This window comes from Elephas maximus, chromosome 8 (assembly GCF_024166365.1).
Source record: "Elephas maximus indicus isolate mEleMax1 chromosome 8, mEleMax1 primary haplotype, whole genome shotgun sequence".
Taxonomy (NCBI): Eukaryota; Metazoa; Chordata; class Mammalia; order Proboscidea; family Elephantidae; genus Elephas; species Elephas maximus.
In genome coordinates, this window is record NC_064826.1 from 100,762,108 (window position 1) to 100,781,071 (window position 18,964).

An 18,964-nucleotide genomic window follows, 5' to 3' on the forward strand; every position below is an offset into this window, starting at 1 on the left:
ATGCCAACATAGTCTCCTGTGTCAACTTGATCCAAGAAGCCCATTTTTCACCAGTATCATTTTCCATCCCATGTTCTAGTCCGATCCCTGTCTGAAGAGTTGGCTTTGGGAACGATTCCTGTCCTGGGCTAACAGAAGGTCTGGGGACCATGGCCTTTGGGGTCCTTCTTGTCCCAGTCTGACCATTAAGTCTGGTCTTTCTACAAGAACTTGGGGTCTGCGCCCCACTGCTTTCCTGCTCCATCAGGGTTTCTTGGTTGAGTTCCCTGTCAGGGCAGTCATCGGTTGTGGCAGGGCACCACCTAGTTCTGGTCTCAGGCTGATGTAGTCTCTGGTTTATGTGGTCCTTTCTGTCTCTTAGGCTCATAATTACCTTGTGTCTTTGATATTCTTCATTCTTCCTTGCTCCTGTTGAGTTGAGACCAACTGATGCATTTTAGATGGCCGTTTGCTAGTGTTTAAGACCCCAGATGCCACTCTCCAAAGTGGGATGCAGAATGTTCAAAATATGAAAAACTTTTGATGGAGACTGATTTAGAAAAAGCAGCACTAAAATGTACTCACAATTCTGCCAGGGTTTTAAGTAAGGTCCTGTTTTGACTATCTTTCTTCAGGTGATCCCGAACGGCTTGAACTATTACTGAATTGTTGTATAGATCTCCAGGCCATTCTCGGATTAATGTGGCAAAACCCTAACCAGAGGGGGGGAAAAAAAAGATTCTTCAAAATAGGATAACAGCCCAAATAGTTTAAACGTTGCTTAAAAGTATTCACATAACTGATCAAATAGTTTTATAATTATCATCTTTTTACACAAATAATGTGTGCCTTCTATGTTTGTCAATTGCTCCCTCATCTTGCAATGTATTTTAGTAAGTACCTCTATGTCAATTTTTTTTTTACATGTTGCTATAAAAAAAAAAAAAAAAAATTAGCATATCGCGCTTATAAAAATACCTCATGGGGGAGAGAGTGGTTGGCAAAAAAAAAAGTATAAGGCGTGTGTTACCTGTGTAAAAATATGGTAAAATGTTAGTCAGTAAACCTTTCACCAATTTTTAGATTACGGGTTTCGGGGTGGCTACAGTGGCAGGGAGAATTACCGCACAATGATCCACACTTATCACTCCTGGTGAGTAGATGGTACCATTTACTTCTGTTCTTATTCTGTGAGATGTGCTACTAAGAAAGAACTCCTATTCCTTCTATAAAGTTCCACTGCACTTACAGAGTTTAGGACTAACTTGCTCCATCCTCATTCTTAACTAACTATAAAGCTTTGCATAGCATCTTTAATATCTTACGTGTATTATCCAAGTTGGCTGCTTTCCCCACCACCTTCTATGCATTGAGGTCTGGACTGCTGTGTGCAGCTGACTATCGGTTGTACTAGTGTACTAGTGTACAGCTGGCATAATTGTACATGGCGGCCCTGCTTGGGCCTAGGCTGTTCCCAAGGTGAAATAGTCTTTCGTGGGTTCATATATAATCTACTCAGGAGATCTGGCATCCTACCATTAACAAGTTACCATCTTTGTCCTCTTTTCACTCTGGCTCCCAAGTATAGTTTGATTTTAGGATTTGGGACTTTGGCTCAAGTCTTACCCGCTAGTGCTCACTCTGGTTATTTCTGGATCTTAAATTTTCTGGTTCTGAGAGATAACTCTAGAACCCCTGATCAGATCCTGTCTCCTTCCCACCACTAAAGACTGCATCTTGGCAAGTATCCTGTGTAGCCTCTGCCCTCTGATTCCTGACTTTAGCCCTCAAGTTTTATAACTCCAAGTACAGTGAAATGGTTGACTTACTGATTCTTGACAACTTTTAGGGAAAAAAATAACTTAAGATATATTCAAAAGGCAGCAAATACAAGTAAAAATGTTCATGTTATTGGAAAAACTATATTATAAATATCAAGTGATAACTAATGCTGTAATGATCTACTTCGAATTTGTTTAAATGATATTGAGAAGTGAAAACAGTCTGGTAGTTGTTGCTTCTGTAAGGCACCAGGATTTGGTAAGAAGAAAATAAAAAAAAGAAACAAGAACATAGTTTCATTAAAATTCCACCTACTTTTTACTACAATAACCACTAGGCAGGATGGTAAGAAATAAGAATAGAGACTACATGTATTCTCATTCAAATTTCAACCTTACAACATATTACCCTAATAATGACTTTAGGGATATGGGGATTCATTAAGTAAAATGACGTATTTTATAAGACTGCTAGATTAGAAAACTCAGATGTTTCTTAAGACTCTGTGCAACGTATAACGCAATGAAGTCCTTAAAGATATCCACCCCAATACTGGCAGCTTTCAATGACCCCAAGACTAGGGATAAGAGGAAGAATGCTTGGCTTAATTTTTCTTTCTCTCATCCATGTAACAGCCTCAAACTACTGTCAACTTTTAATACAAACTAAGACAAAATGACCGGTCACACTGTATGATAAAAGCATGATGACCCCAATAAAAAAATAATATAAACTGAAATAAACATTTATTACATTCCATGTCAGGCTTCGCTCTGCTTAACTGGCTTTGTATACCCTTGAATAAATGGGCTAGCTAAGAAATACTGATGAAATCAGCCCTGTGACCCTTACTATTTATTAGAGGACACAGTCATTAGGGAGCTATGACCACAGAATGAGCAAAATTGCAGAACACCTCAGTGCCCATCACAGTAAGTAAAAGGTTAGAAAGTACTCATTTCATTAAATGAAATGTCACTGAAATTGTCTCATTTTTTATATCTTATACATTTGTCATTAATATCATGGAAAAAACTTGACTATTTAAAGCAATTCTGCTAGGTTGTAAATTAACAAAACCAAACCCAGTGCCGTTGAGTTACTTCCGACTCATAGCGACCCTATAGGACAGAGTAGAACTGCCCCTTAGAGTTTCCAAGGAGTGCCTGGTAGATTCGAACTGCCGACCCTTTGGTTAGCAGCTATAGCACTTAACCACTATGCCAGCAGGATTCCTGTAAATTAATAGGTAGAACTAAATGTAATCAACTAGAAACCCCAGAGAAATAATTCTAGAAATATCATCACTTCCAGGAAAAAGTCACTTCTGATCTTTTTAGGAAGACAAGAAAATTCAGAAGTTTATATTCCCTGGAATTGCAGCTTTTTTTTAACTGCAGTCTTTTAATGCTGTGTGGCAGCATAAAACTTTCATTCCCATAATATGTGATCAAAATGTTGCTATTCAATACTACTATTGGATCAATTATGTGACAATTTAATTCAGAGTTAAACAAACTGAGACTAAAGAAAGCTAAAACAAATTATTTATGAGGGCTTATGACAATAAAAGCAAATTATTTATAACCTTCATAATAGTACAGGTCAGGCAGATACCCTAAAACATTCAGAAGAAAAATTCTACAAGCTCTAATTTTAACATTTTAGACAGTGCTTATTTTTCTGTCAGCCTCAGTCAAAACTTTTCCAGATACGAGTCAACAGAATAATTTTGATGATACAAGATTAAAATTAGTTACTAGAAAAAGTAAGAGCTGAATCCTTCAAAGCAATTATAATAGAATCATAAAAGTAATAAAATAGTCTTTTTAGGCTTAAATTATACTATTTTAAAAATAAGAAAAAGTATGATACTCCTCGGTATTTCTAAATAAAGTTCATATCATTTGCCATTATTTTTAGAGACAACTCAATTTTCTTCTGCAAAGATGTACAAAGGTGGAATATTTATGAGAGACCTTCTGTACTAGAACATACTGGAAAGAAATGAGAAGTCCGTTACAAGTCTTTGTTCAATGAAGAATTCTTATTATCCAATAAATACAGCTAATAATGGCTTCTCTATTTTTAGATTTCCTATAGGACAGATTTTCCTTAGAAAATAAAAAAATCTGTCCGTCATGGACTGAATTGTGTCCCCCTCAAATATGTGTCAACTTTGTTAGGCCATGATTCCCAGTACTGTGTGGTTATCCTCCACTTTGTGATTTTCCTATGTGTTATAAACAATAATCTTTGCCTGTGGTTAAAGAGGATTAGCGTGGGACGTAACATCCTTTCTCAGGTCACATCCCTGATCCAATGTAAAGGGAGTTTCCTTGGGGGGTGGCCTGTACCACTTTTTGTCTTACAAGAGATAAAAGGAAAAGGGAACCAAGCAGAGAGTTGGGGACCGCACACCACTAAGAAAGCAGTGCCGGGGGCTGAACACATCCTTTAGACTCGGGGTTCCTGCGAGGTGAATCTCCTAGTCCAGGGGAAGATTAATGACAAGAACCTTCCTCCAGAACTGACAGGGAAAGCCTTCTGCTGGAGCTGACACCCTGAATTTGGACTTCTAGCCTACTAGGCTGTGAGAAAATAAATTTCTCTTTGTTAAATCATTCATTTTTGGTATTTCTGTTACAGCAGCATTGGATGACTAAGACACTGTCCTATAAAGAAACCCACTGCCATTGAGTTGATACTGATTCATAGCAACCCTAAAGGACAGAGTGGAACTGCCCCACAGGGTTTCCAAGGAGCAGCTGGTAGATTCAAACTACTGACCTTTTGGTTAGCAGCTGACCTCTTAACCACTATGCCACTGTTCTACAGGAAATCTAAAAAATCTGAAGAAAATTTAAAACAAGTCCATGAGAACCAAAATATGACCTTGAATATATCCCACTTGAATTTGGAGACCATCTCAAGAATAGATTTGACTCACTGAAGACAAACGACCAAAGATCAGATGAATTGTGGGATGACATCAAGGACATCATACATGAAGAAAGTATGTTTTCTGAATAAATGCGTGTTAAATGAACCCACTGCCGTTGAGTCGATTCCGACTCATCGTGATGCTATAAGACAGAGTAGGGCTGCCTCATAGGGTTTTAAGGAGCGGCTTGGTGGATTCAAACTGCTGACCTTTTGGTTAGCAGCCAAGACCTTCACCACTGCACCACCAGGGTTCTGTTAAATGAACGAGTTTTAAAAATTATAATTTCTCTTGGATGCCTGCAAACCCCAAATTTAAATTCAAATCCTGGCATGACTATTTATTAAATCTAAGGTCTTGGGCAAATATTTAATTATTTAATCTTTGATTTTCTCATCTGTAAAATTGGGACTTTACTCCTCATCTCATAGTATTGTTAGGAACATATAACGGCAACATGCATGTAAGATGCATAGTGTATAGTAGATAAACAATGCAGGTACCGCCTTTCTCCTTGACCAATAATCTAACAGATCATTTTTCAATCTCCTTTCCCACTCCTGCCCCCAATTCTTTTTAATCCTTCTTTGGTGACCTTAGTATGGAGTCTCATGCTTTAGTCTGTGCTGAGTTCTTTAGGGGTAGTAGAGGCATCAATTAGCATCTGCCATTTTATTTATGAAATCCATAACACTGCACTTTCTCCTTTTCTTTAGCTCTTGTAAAGAGGTAATTTTAAGCAATTCTTTAAAATCAGTGACAATGTGCCTGGACTTGGAATTTCCACAGTCTAGACAAGTATTAGTTATCAACAGGGTTTATCAATCTCAGTTTCATCTATGAAACGCACTCTGCAAATCTATTTCCTTTAAGCCAATTACTCCATTTTATTATTTTTCTATTTCTTAACATTTCCCATTGAGAACAAGTAAATATTTCCACAACAGAATGCCATACCTCATAATCACTTTCCAAAAATTCATGTAAGATCATTTCATAGATGAGTGGTTTCAGAACTGGGTCCCCTCTCGGCAAATATGGACTAATAGCCTAGAGAAGAAGAAGGACAAAGAAATCCCTTAAAGAGTGGTAAAACAAAAGTTTATTCCAGTCAGTCACAAAATGTAAAGCTGCATTTCTACTTTTAAAATTTAAGGCAACGAAGTACTATGGAAAATTATATGAAGAGAAAAGATTCAAATAAACTCTATTGCAACACATTATATTTTAAAGATTATCTATGTACGTATGTAAAATGAATGACTCAATGAATAACAACTGCCTAGGCTAATCTTTATCTCCCTGTTCTCCTTGATGAATTAATGAAAATCTCAAAATTAGGAGGGAAAGGTCATAGACATTATAAAAGTCAATTTCTTAAGTAATCAAGGAATTTAGGTCATCTATTCATCTTTGCTTCCTTAAACTGGGGTATTTTAACCTTTAAAAAGCTCACAATTATCTTTTAAAATTAGGGGCAAATATAGCTTGCGCTCTTTGGGTATTACCAGTGCTGCGATAAAAGTCCGGTTTCCCGATATTGCTAAATTACTCTGTTGTGCACTATACACCAAACACCATGCTTTGCACTGGGGACAGAAAGCTAGGGGCACCATTCTCAAAGAGTTCACAGGGATCATTGAAACATTTTGTAATAAGCTTTGTAAGCGCTGGGTTGACAAAGGGCTATGGTTAGCAAAGGAGAATCTTGCACACTGAATTAGTATATGCTTTAGGTCTATCAGGCAAAGAAAAGGGAGAACAACATGAGCAAAGGTGTGGAGACATGAACACACACTTGTGTTCAGGTGGTCAAAGTGGTTCAGAGATGTGGAATGGGGGTCACTGAAGGGAGATGAGGATGAGGTGGGGTCATGAAAGGAATTTGGAAGCAAAAGAGATTAGGGAAGTGAGAATACCAGATTTACTATTTTTTTAAAGCTGTGTATGGAGTTGCCCATAGATGTATCAGAAGGCACTTGCAATAGCTCAGGTAAGACTTAGGCAGTGGTACTGGAGAGAGAGAGGAGAGGCCCAGGTGGTACTGGCAAGGTAAAACTGACAAATAGAGATTAAATAGAATAAGGTTAATAAGATGTCCTCATCAAGAACAGTGGCTTAAAGATATTAGGCATGAAGCTAGCAAGTGGTCATTTAAGATGCATCAATTGGTCTCAATGTACCTGGAGCAAAGGAGAATGAAGAACGCCAAAGACACAAGGTAAATACAAGCCCAAGAGACAGAAAGGGCCACATAAACCAGAGGCTGCATCAGCCTGAGACTGGAAGAACTAGATAGTGCCCGGCTACCACCAATGACTGCCCCGACAGGGAACACAACAGAGAATCCCTGATGGAGCAGGAGAACAGTGGGATGCAGACCTCAAATTCTTGTAATAAGACCAAATTTAATGGTCTGACTGAGACTGGAAGGACCCCAGAGGTCATGGCCCCCAGACCCTCTGTTAGCCCAAGACCAGAACCATTCCTGAAGCCAACTCTTCGGACAGGGATTGGACTGGACTATAAGACAGAAAATGATACTGGTGAGGAGTTAGCTTCTTGGCTTAAGCAGATACAAGAGACTTTGTGGGCAACTTCTGTCTGGAGATGAGACGAGAAGGCAGAGGGGGACAGGAGGTGGATGAACAGACATGGGGAATATAGGGTAGAGAGGAGGAGTGTGCTGTTACATTAGGGGGAGAGCAGCTAGGGTTTCATAGTTTTTGTATAAGTGTGTATAAGTTTTTGTATGAGAGATTGACTTGAATTATAAGCTTTCACTTTAAACATAATTAAAAAAGATATTAAACATGAGGAAATGGGTATACTGTGATGTAGTAACACATATTGAAAGGAGATGGATCAAAATTGGGGAGGATAATTAATTCATATTAATTAGAGTTGTCCATAGAATATACAAGGAGAAATTGCCACCACACAATTGGAAATATCAAGAGATCCAGGTTATAATGCCAGCAGGGTAAATATGGACCCAGGACTTGATGAGATCTGCCAGGAGGAGTTCAATAAACATGAAGAGAAGTGTCTGTGGAGGGCTCACTCCCAGGGAAGATCAACATGTACGGGTAAGCACAAGAGGAGTCATAGGCTGACCAGCTGAGTAACTGAGGCTTTTTAAAAGCATATTTATATGCCCAAGTAAGCATTTGAAAGGCCTAAAAATAAAAAATTAATAGAAAAGTTTAAAACAAGCATAACTACTAAAACTAACCCGTTGCCACTGAGTCAATTCCGACTCACAGTGGCACTATAGGACAGAGCAGAACTGCCCGAATAGGGTTTCCAAGGAGCAGCTGATGGATTTGAATTGCGAACCTTCTGGTTAGCAGCCATAGCTCTTAACCACTATGCCACCAGAGCTCCTGAACAGACTTAGAAACACTTTAATGACCAGTGTGGATATTCTGCTCTAGGTAGAGTAATAAAAAATAAGATATCAAAAGTATTCATTAGGGCTACACAGTCAAATTTTTCCATTTGTCTTCAGGCAGGTAAGATACTATTTGAAAAATACATTAATTCTTCAATAAATCTGAAAAAACCTTATGTTTTATAACCTACTGAATAAGATTAACCCTTCATTAAAAAGAACAAGAAAACTTTATCTGAGCAGAGGATCAGAAGGAGGTAAGAAAATAAACACACCATATATGTAATATGGAGCCCTGGTGGTGCAGTGGTTAAGAGCTCAGCTGCTAACTAAAAGGTCAGCAGTTCGAAGCCATCAGCTGCTCCTTGGAAACCCTATGTGGCAGTTCTACTTTGTCCTATAGGGTCACTATGAGTCAGAATCAACTCGACGGCAATGAGTTTGGTTTCTGTTTTTTTTTTAATATGTAAAAAATATATATATATATTTTTAATATATGCTATACATTTTTTATATACATATATTACATATTATATAACAGAATGTTATTAATTCTGTATATTATTATATATCTCATACACATAAAATATAAACTAGGTCTATATTTTGAAATTAATTTCTAAAAGATTTTCTTTCCAGCTAATACTCACTTCCTAGTAACTGAGTCTTTCAACTTTATTTGCATCTCAATATTAATATACTATATGCAAGATTATGCAAGATTAAGAGTTAAAAATAAAGCTTTGCTTACCTTAAGCTGTCCGATCTCTTTAAATTTATAAACCTCATATTCCCAGAGTGCTGCATTTTTCCCAAGAATTTTCTGGCATTTTCTGGTGGTGAGGTCATCCCAGGGAGGAATAAATTATAATAAAATTAAAATAAACAGACATTTGGACATTTGCCCAGGTTATCTGACAGATCTCTCATCCCAGATTTTTGACATGTGTGTAACTCAACTGCCAAATAATCAAAGTATTATTGTTACTCACTTCATAGTATACACAAGGCTGACCAAAAACCAAACCCAGGGCCATCGAGTCAATTCTATAGGACAAAGTAAAACTGTCCCACAGGGTTTCCAAGGCTGTAATCTTTACAAACCAGACTGCCACATCTTTCTCCTGTGACAAGGCTGACAGAAATCATAAAAATTAATACAAAAGACTTACAAGTAAAGAAACATCTCTTTCACAAGGCTACAATAGGGATTTTCCCAAGGATTCTCCTGTTCTGAGTTTGCTCTTTGGTTGAGCACTGTAGGTTTGAGGGCCTTTCCTGCCTTAAACAAATCTCATCATATACATCTCCAACCAAAAGTGGCAGTGTAAACCACTTCTTGAATTGCTTAAGAGAATGGACTACAAAATGACTTCAGAAAATCAGAATCCTATATTCAGGCTGCTAACCAAAAGGTTGGCAGTTTGAATCTACCAGCTGCTCCTTGGAAACCCTATGGGGCAGCTCTACTCTGTCCTATAGGGTGGCTATGAGTTGGAATTGACTTGATGGCAACAGGTTTGGTTTTTTTGTTTAGGTATATATCTATAATCTGTGGGACTGAATATCCACATATGAATCAAACCTTATTTTAAACATGAAACAAATATGTTTTCTTACATCTTAGGGGTTTAAGAGCCGGCCTCGCAGGCTGTCTCCCAGGGCTGAAAAGTCATCTTGAAGATGTGTACAGCCCCAGCAAGAGCCATTCACAAAGACCAACATTACCACCATATAATATTTATGTTGTCTGCCCACCATAGGTCCCTGAAAACCAGGAGTCTAGGGTCTGATCACTTCCATTTTACTACCGCCCTTTTGTCCGGAGACAGTTCAGCTTGGGTCTCTCAAGTTTCTGCACAAATTGTAAGCAGAGGCACTGACTGCCTTTATTCCACACTATTCTTCTCAAGGATGCTTGTAGAGTGAATAACCTTGGAAATTAGAGGATACCGGGAATGTTTCCCTCCAGAGCAAAGGGCAAGTTTGTTTACTGTCCAGTATAATAAAGATAATGTTTCACTCTGGAGCAAAGGTCAGGCAGGCTTACTGTCCATCATAAAAGATTCCGATGCCCTAAGCTCAGAATTCCTCTCCTGTAACACAATCTACTCCATGTGCATGGCCACACCTCTGTGTGTTGCCCTGTGGGAAGTGGGGCTTGGGGAACTGGTGTAAAGGCTGATATTCTGGCTACTACTATTACTGAGTTGCAATCAACTTGACAGCAATGGGTTTGGTTTGGTTTTGGTTTAGTATTGCTGAGATAGTCCTTTGTCTCTGACCCAGGAGTCTCATACCTTCTGCCAGCATCCATGAAACTATGTCAGACTAACTTGTTAGCGTAACAACAGAGTAACATTTCAGGCTCTTCAATGTCCTTGATATTTTTCTTATGAAATGTTAAGAACATTTCTCTTTTGATAAAGATGAGACAGTAGGTAGCGAAATAACATATTAATCCATTCTGTGGTTAAAACCATTAAAGTCAAAAGTTACCCTTGTTAAAAAGAATAAAGTGTCTCAACTATAAAGAATGGCTTTTTTGTTATTGCTAACACCAGTCAATTCTACTCATATTAACAAACAGTTGTAAAAATGTCATTATTACCGTGCTGCTATGTCATACTCTCCTTCCTCCACCAGGTGATTTATATATGCCAAGCCAATATCCTAGGGAAAATGAAATAGAGGGATTTCATAATTCAACTGGAACAGCCAAAATGTTTAGTCTCAGTTTCTGAGCTGGACATGACATTAAGGTCACAGTCACTACTGACTGACTTATTTATATGTCCCAGCTTGCTTTATTTAATTATGATTGCTTCTTTCTTAAGCACGCGCATATTTAAATATACTTGCGCTCATGCTCTCTAACTTTTAGAATCCTCAATTTTCAAAAAATAAATAACGTTACTATTTCAAAGGCTCCTAATCTACCCTCACTCTCATTCTTTAGAAAAGAAATCACCAATATTAAGAAACGTGATCCTGTAACTCTGGACTGTCACTGAATAAAAAGTTCTGTTTCTTGGGCTTTCACCTGTAATATCTGAGCTACCTGTCTCCTCTATTCCAAATCTGAAGAAATGCTGTAAGAAAAACTAAATGGCAGACTATCATATTAAAGTGAAATATTAAATATCAAAGTAAATATTGATGTGAAAATGAGCTCAGAAAAAACTGTAATTCAAACCCATGAGTTTACAGATGAGGAAACTGGTGTTTGAACCATTTCTTGTCGCATGCCTGTTATGAAAGGACGTTGTACTAGGAAGAAAGGTTCTGTGCGTAATTGACATAAAGACCACGCCTATTCCAAGAGCGAAGAGAGTTTTTCAGTTTGTTTGAAGTTTTACTTTAATGACCACCATGTAGGAAATCTGTAGTTAACTAGTGATAAAAAAGAAAGGATGCCTACTATCTTCCTTATTTCTCTGGAAACAGATCACATGTCACAATATCTATACAGGGTCTTTTTGTCAAGGTTCAGATGAGAGAATGTCTCCTTTTCAGAGACTATCCCTCCAACCTGTTCTCATGTTATTATGGATTGAAATGAATCCCCCCAAAAGACATGCTGAAGTCCTAACCTCTGTACTGGTGAATGTGACCTTGTTTAGGGGAATAAGGTTTTTCTCTGCAGATGTTATCAGTTAACAAAGACACTGATAGGGTAGGTTCACATCTTAATCCCTCTGAGTGGCCTCTTATACAAGAAAAGCACAGACACAGAAACGGCAACACACAGGGGAAAGACAGCATTTGAGAATCTGTCTACAAGTCAAGGAATGCCAAGAAATGTCTGGGGCTACAGAAACTGAAAGAGGTGAGAAGGGATCTTCCCCTAGAACTGACACAGAAAGAGCTTAACCTGCTGAGACCCTGAATTCAGACTTCTTCTAGTCTCCAGACCTGTGAGACAAAAACTCTCTGTTCTTTAAAGACACATGTCCATCTCCTTCTCCACTCATCCTCTTTCTCCTGTACTCCTTTAATTTCAACCACTATTTTCACTGTTTTCTTTTAGCAAAAGCATGTTTAATTGTCTCTCCTACACAAAATACACAAGAACCTTTTCACGGTGCCACAGCCTCCTGCTACAGTCCCCTCTCTTCTCCACTTCATAGTCAACCAACCTAGTTTACATTTAACTCTGCTTCATAACCATATTACATCTTACAATATGTTCAGAATAAATAGTACATATATAATTAAACAGTTAATATGCATATTACCAAACCCAATGTACAACTGTCTAGTTGGTCTTGACTTACCTTTGATCTGTTTACTTTAACTACCTAAGCATTTAACTATCTTTACCCCAAAATGTTCTCCTTTCTCAACTCCCATATGACAACTTTCCTCTATTCCAAACCTGTTTTGTATGCATCAACCCTTAAATGTAAAAGATCCCAGTGGCTCCATTCACTGTCCTCTGATGTTACACATTTATTGTGTGGACTGGCCCAAACTCATGCTTGGGTCATGACGCTTGTTTGCTGATGACTCTCCCAATCTATTTCTGAGACTAGATCTTCTTCCTCAACTCCAATGATGTCCCACAGGTGCTTAAAACTCAGTTTGTCAAAAACAGAATTCGTTATTTCCCATAATCTTGCTCCTTCTTCCAGTGTCTCTCTCTCTCTCATTGAAGGGCAATGCCATTCACCCACAGGCTCAAATGTAAAGCCAGGAGCTAGCCCAGGGACTCCCTCTCTCATTCTCCTGTCCACATGCAATCAGTCACCATATCCTGAAGATTCTAGTTTACCGTATCTTCAATATGTCTTCACCTCTCCACTTCTACCGACTCTAGGCAGGTCTCCTCACTTCCTACCCAGATTATCAAAAGGCCTCCTAATTGATCTTTGTCTCAGCTGGCCTTCTTTTGCCCCCTACCACCACTAGGTAATCTTTCTAAAAGGCAAATATGACATGGCACTGAAAGCTGAAATTGTCTTCTACAGCTTCCAAGATAAAGCCAAGTTCCTAAATACACATGGCTCTTCAGCACCTGGCTCTTATCTCTGTAGTAAATCCCTCAACTGCCCCATGTATCCAGGCAGGTCAAGTGATTTCACGTCTCTGTGCCTTCACATATGCTATTCTACTGGCTGGAATGCCTTCTGCTCCATTTCTAGATAATCTTACTTATTCTCCATATTTCTAAATGACAAAAAGATGCTCTGGTTCTTGCTTCTCCTTTTAGCCCCTGAATTATTTTGTTTGCACCTTCTTTAAGGCCCTTACCTGGAGTTTTGTAGAGAAGTTTAAGGTGGGTAAGTATAAAAAAAAAAAAAAAAAACCACTGCTCTCAAGTTGATTCTGACTCATAGTGACCCTACAGAACAGAGCAGAACTGCCCTCTAGGGTTTCCAAGGCTGTAAATCTTTATGGGAGCAGAACTGCCACCTCTTTCTCCTGTGAAGTGACTGCTGGGTTCAGTTAGCAGCCAAGCACTTAATCACTGTGCCACCAGGGCTTCTTGGGGTAAGTGTAGGCAAAGGGAATTTCTGCTGAAGCCCGTATTACCACAAAAGGCTAAGTTTCCAGTTTTCATCTGTAAAACAAGGGTACTGGGCTCGATAATCTCTAAGGACCCTTCACACTCAGAGGGTATGATTTTTTTTTCTGCCCTCCCTCTGCAAGTTCACTGCCACAGTTAGCCATGACGTGGGCTTTTCTGTCATATTTTCCCAGAGTCCAAAATGTAATAAAAATGTATTTGATGTCCTAGATTAGTCCCCATAACAAAATCAATTGAGTCAGTTATTATGGAGATACCGAAGCAATCTAGTTTTACGAAACCGCTCTTTTGATACATTCTGTGATAATGCGATTTTACCTAGGATTTAAGGAAACTTTCATACACATAACTGGAGGACTTTGTATTTAAAGTGTATTTCACCCACCGTGCCACCAGTGCTCCATTTCACAAATACAGCTTCCAAATTATCTAAAACTACCTCCTAGCAGGTGTTAAAGTCTCTTGTTTACAAGCAAAGACTGATTCAATAAAAGGAAATATTGGCCTCACAGGTTAGAGAATTAGTCTGAAGCAAATTTGCAAAAGGTAGGTTCTTTTCAAATTACTTTCAGTCTCATTATAACTTACTGAAAGAGAAAATTATATTCCATATAATAAAACTATACACTTACCAGAATCTTATGCCTTTTGATGGTCTTTTGGCTGATTTCAGCTGCCATCAAAGCTTCCTGTATTTACACAAGAATGATAAAAGGAGTAGAAAAAGAGAGAAAGAAAATGGCAGACAGTGGGAGAGAAAGATACTGGAGTTATAGACACTATATTTACTATGTTTTAAAGTTCTGGGCAACATAAATAAAGCCTCATTTTATTGTGGCTCTTGCTTGAAACACTGGAATTTTTAATGCTATGGTTGAATGAACCTCACTGAATTCAAACTTCAACAAAGGCAGTCAACCAAAATGAAGACTTCTCTTGTTTCCATTTGAATTCATTTCCACATTAGGATACTGGAATCACATTTCAGACACAAGTCAAAATACAACACACTTTCCTAGTCTCCAAACAAAAGAATTCATCTGTCATTCTAAATCTTTGTGACATATATTGAGAAAGGGGCACTTTTCTCTGTTTCAGTAAAAAGTAAGCAATATGTATAAGCTTATGTACATCTATCGTTAAGTTTTTTTTGGAAAGTTTACAATTATTATTTTACCATAAATATTTAAAATATGAAATTATTTCCGTAAGAAATTGCTGGATATAAAGCAATATGCTAATAACTGGATTATGCACTAGGTAGCAATACCTAGACTCGAACTAGCTTTTGCATTTTAAAAAGTTTTCCATCTTTTTCTTAGTTTGCTCACTGATGTTTTCAGGTAGTTACAAACTTAAAGCAGCAATCTGTTGTTGTTAGTTACCTTCGAGTCAATTCCGACTCATGGCGACCCCATGCGTGCAGAGTAGAACTGTTCCACAGGGTTTTCAAGGCTGTGACCTTTTGGAAGCAGATCACAGGCCTGTCTTCAGAGGCGCCTCTGGTTGGGTTCGAACCACTAACCTTTGGGCTAGTAGTCAAATGCTTAACTACCTTTGCCACCTAGCTTCCCTAAAAACAATGAACAGGTGGACATTTTTTGGTTGTTTTCAGCTGATTGGTATATAAGCCCATCCACAGAGTTCCTCTAACTAAACCAATACAGTTATGCCTTTGCAGCTATTAATATTAAAAAATGTTTTCTTTAAAAAAGTAAAAGTCACACTGGGGGCATTACCTACTCAAATTAGTCTGTACAAAGATTCAATGAAGTAGGCAACATCCTTCTATCTGACTGGTAGTTCAAACCATCCTAAGTGAATACTAATCTGATAGTTTTACTGTTTCATATGAAATAAACATAGAATGAATAACACTAAATTATCCAAATAATCACCTTTGAAATACTAGCTCTATTTTATTTTCCTTAAAAATTCACAAAATAAAATTTCCAATAGGGTGTATCTAACCACCCTGTCTCTCAACCACCAACTCCTCTACCAACTAACAGTAAAGCTAGTCAACCTCACTGCAAGCTTTTTTTCCTCCTCATTTCCAAAAAGGGTACTGGAAAGTTATTAACTTACTTCATATTTATGGCTTGGCGCACTCTAATTCAACTACATGAAAGATATGCTACAAAAATTTTTTATTCTCTCTATCTTACAGACTTTGTCAGTACTTTCGAGAAAATAAAATCAAACCTACTTCATATTTCTTCTTCTCAAGGAGCCAGTCTATGTGATCATCTTGGTCCCGTTCCTTGGCCACTACAACATCTCTTGGACTCACAATGTAAAAGAGTGATTCCCCTTCAGAGTACTCTACAGGTGACAGAAGAGAGGAAAAAAATTGGGTCAACTCAAGAGAAGAAACCCTGGCAATGGCTTCAGGGGACTGGTTAGGCTACACAGCCTAAGAGGAAACAGAAAACTCACCTATCTTTGGAGCAAGTGTGTTTGGCTTTGGTGGAAGAAAGGAGTGGAAGAAAGGGTAGAGAATGACAGAAAATGTTTCAGTGCTTTTAAAAATATTTAAGTGTGAAGTTACTTGAAAGAAGGAAGAAAAAGAAAGGGAAAGAAGGAAGGAAGAAAGGAAGGGAGGGAGGGAGGAAGGAAGGAAGAAAAGAAGAAAGGAAAACAAGGTGGGTTTAAAATTCTGTGTTTGCCCTGACTCCAACTTAAAATATCCAAAATTCTCCACTGCTTGCATATTAGAATTCACCTGCTATATGTAAACTTTATTTATGGTCATTTACAGCACTGTTCTATTTTTACAGAACAATTACACCCCACAGTTGGCGATAAATGTTTCCTTCCCGTGAAGGTCAAGGCCATCTAAAGCACAAATGACAGATGCCCCAAGCCCTGGGGACATAATCTATCATTTCAGCATGTTGTCCACAATGCCAGTCTTGAGGGCTTCATGCAGAATTCAATTACAAAACCTGTTCTGAAGGGTTTCTAAGTGTGTGGTAGAGTTTGCTCTCAGCAAAATACCTAGATTGGACGTTTTCAGTTATGAATCACATCTGCTTTTTGCCAAGGCTAAAACAGACTCTCACATTTTTCAACTGATTAGGGGCTTCACATAAGAAGGTTCAGACATACATGGAATACTTCTGCATTTCCCTTGGCCAACATGAGGACTGAAAATACTCTTAAAAAAACATTGTTTTCAAAGAAGAAACTTTTCAACAAGTTTGTTATATTTTCATCAGTTAATTTTACAAGGATAGGATGACACCCAAACACAGCTGCCTCTGGCATGACTAAGTAGTACTGGCCCTGCCTTCATTTCTGAGCAGTGACTAAGTGTATTCATTCATCTATTCAACAGATATTCACCGAACGCCCCCTACGTGCCAGGCACTCTTCCAGACTCTGATGATTTGGTCACAATCCTCAGACAACTGCTCTGCTATTGCAAACCATGACTTTTAGGGTCATAGAGTTGGGACTGATATGAGAGCCGTTAAACCATGCTGCTTGACACCCATGTAAGTAAAATGTCACACTAAATACCCAGGACAATGGAAAGGAAGCAAGAACAAAGACCTACCACCCAACCCACCTTAGTCCTGATCTCATCTCTACCCTTCCCATTTGCTGTGAGAGCTTAGGCAAGTTATGCAATAATCCTGGAGCTTGAGTAGCCTCATTTTCAACACAAGAGGCCTGTCCAGATAGTGTCTAAGATCCTTTCAGCACCTCAATTTAAACTCTCTTTAGCGCCACTTGAGTGGAAGGGGGAAAAACCATGAGTACAAGGAATACAATGAGCTATCTGCTATTTCTCACCTAAATGATAATCTCTACATTCATTTTCCTGAAAGCCTCTGACTGTCAGAGCATCAGATGAGATCTCTTCACAAGTCTCAGGAAGCGGCTGGATAATATCCAATCTAGGCCTGGCACAGTATTCTCTTTCCTGGGGGGGGAAACGAGGGAAAAGGCTCGTTTTAGTCACATTTCTATAAAATTATACATATTAATTCTAGTTAGCCACAGTTGCCTTGATTTTATAATTTCAGCACACGTGAGCTCTTCTAACAACATGCTGTGGACAGCTTCATGATACTGTTGTATTTTCCAACTGCTTGAGTGAGATAAACAAGGCCAGGTAGTCCTGTGTCCTCCAGCATGCCATCACTGCAGCCAACAAGGCCATGGAGTCCTATGTCCTCCAGCATGCCACCACTGCAGCCAACAAGGCCAGGTAGTCCTACGTCCTCCAGCATGCCACCACTGCAGCCTGATCACTCTGAGGTCAGTGGTGGCTCCAGGGGAGCTACCTAACGCTCAGGCAGCTCTGAGCATCTCTTTCACACAATGTGTAAGGAAAAGTAAAGAAAATTTCAGAAACTGCTCCATTATTTAAATCATTCCCACTCTTAGTAAACTTACTGGTAATGCTGAGAAGCCAACAATTAAGAGTTATCTCTAAATCAGAGCTTGCTGAGATGGTGGAAATGTTCTTATCTTCACCATTCCATATGGTAGTTACTAGTTGGAGGTGGCTACTCAATACTTGAAATGTGACTAGTGTGACTAAGAAACCATACTTTTTGTTTTATATGATTTTAATTAATTTAAATTTAAATTGTACCTGTGGCTAATGACTATAGTCCTGGACACTCCAGATCAAGACGGAAGGAAAATACATGCTCCCATTTCTTGAGTAAGAGGCCAAAAACTTAGCGGGTTTGTATACACAGGTTACTCTCATTTAGTTCTCAAATTAACCCTGCAAAGCTAGGTATTATCATTCCTAATTTTACAGGCACAGGAACTGAGATTCAGAAAAGTTAGCTAAGGTCAAAGTTATGTAAGTAAAGGGGGGGAGAGTAAGATTTTTGGATAAACTGGGATTTATGGTGAACCTTAAATTTGAAATCATGTGTGTTCTACTTTAAAGTTCATGCTTTTCAGTATTCAGCATATGGGCATAAAACATACACTTGAATATTTCCCAAAGCAACAATATCAAAAACAGTGTGATACTGCTGCAGAAAAGAACACTGATGAGACGAACAGGATGGAAAAAATACAGAACTATATCCAACTCTCTTAATTTTCCTAAATAAAACAGTAACACTTGAAGACTTCTTTGATTAATTTTGTTAGGATAACTCAGTAGCAATTACATTAGCTTTGTATCCCATACGTTTAAAATATTCCAAAAATGTTGTTCCTGTTGTTGGTTGCCAACAAGCTGATTCCAACTCATGGTGCCCCATGTGTTTCTAAAAATAGTAACTATAAAAGATGAACTGGTAGAGAAAAAATGAGAGAATATGAATTTATGATTATGAAAAACAATGAAATAATGCTC

General features: G+C 38.4%; 1 protein-coding gene across 2 annotated transcripts in view; it reads right to left on the minus strand.

The window, feature by feature from the left end:
* Positions 1–18,964, minus strand: part of VPS41 (VPS41 subunit of HOPS complex) — a 263,287-nt gene that overhangs the window by 42,080 nt on the left and 202,243 nt on the right. For both annotated transcript variants that reach the window (XM_049893976.1, XM_049893977.1), the window contains exons 12-18: positions 17,431–17,560; positions 15,839–15,954; positions 14,262–14,318; positions 10,711–10,772; positions 8,851–8,932; positions 5,663–5,755; positions 565–692 (exon numbers count right to left, since the gene is read on the minus strand). In XM_049893976.1, the coding sequence (XP_049749933.1) occupies positions 565–692; positions 5,663–5,755; positions 8,851–8,932; positions 10,711–10,772; positions 14,262–14,318; positions 15,839–15,954; positions 17,431–17,560 (668 nt within the window). The remainder of the gene's footprint in view (positions 1–564; positions 693–5,662; positions 5,756–8,850; positions 8,933–10,710; positions 10,773–14,261; positions 14,319–15,838; positions 15,955–17,430; positions 17,561–18,964) is intronic.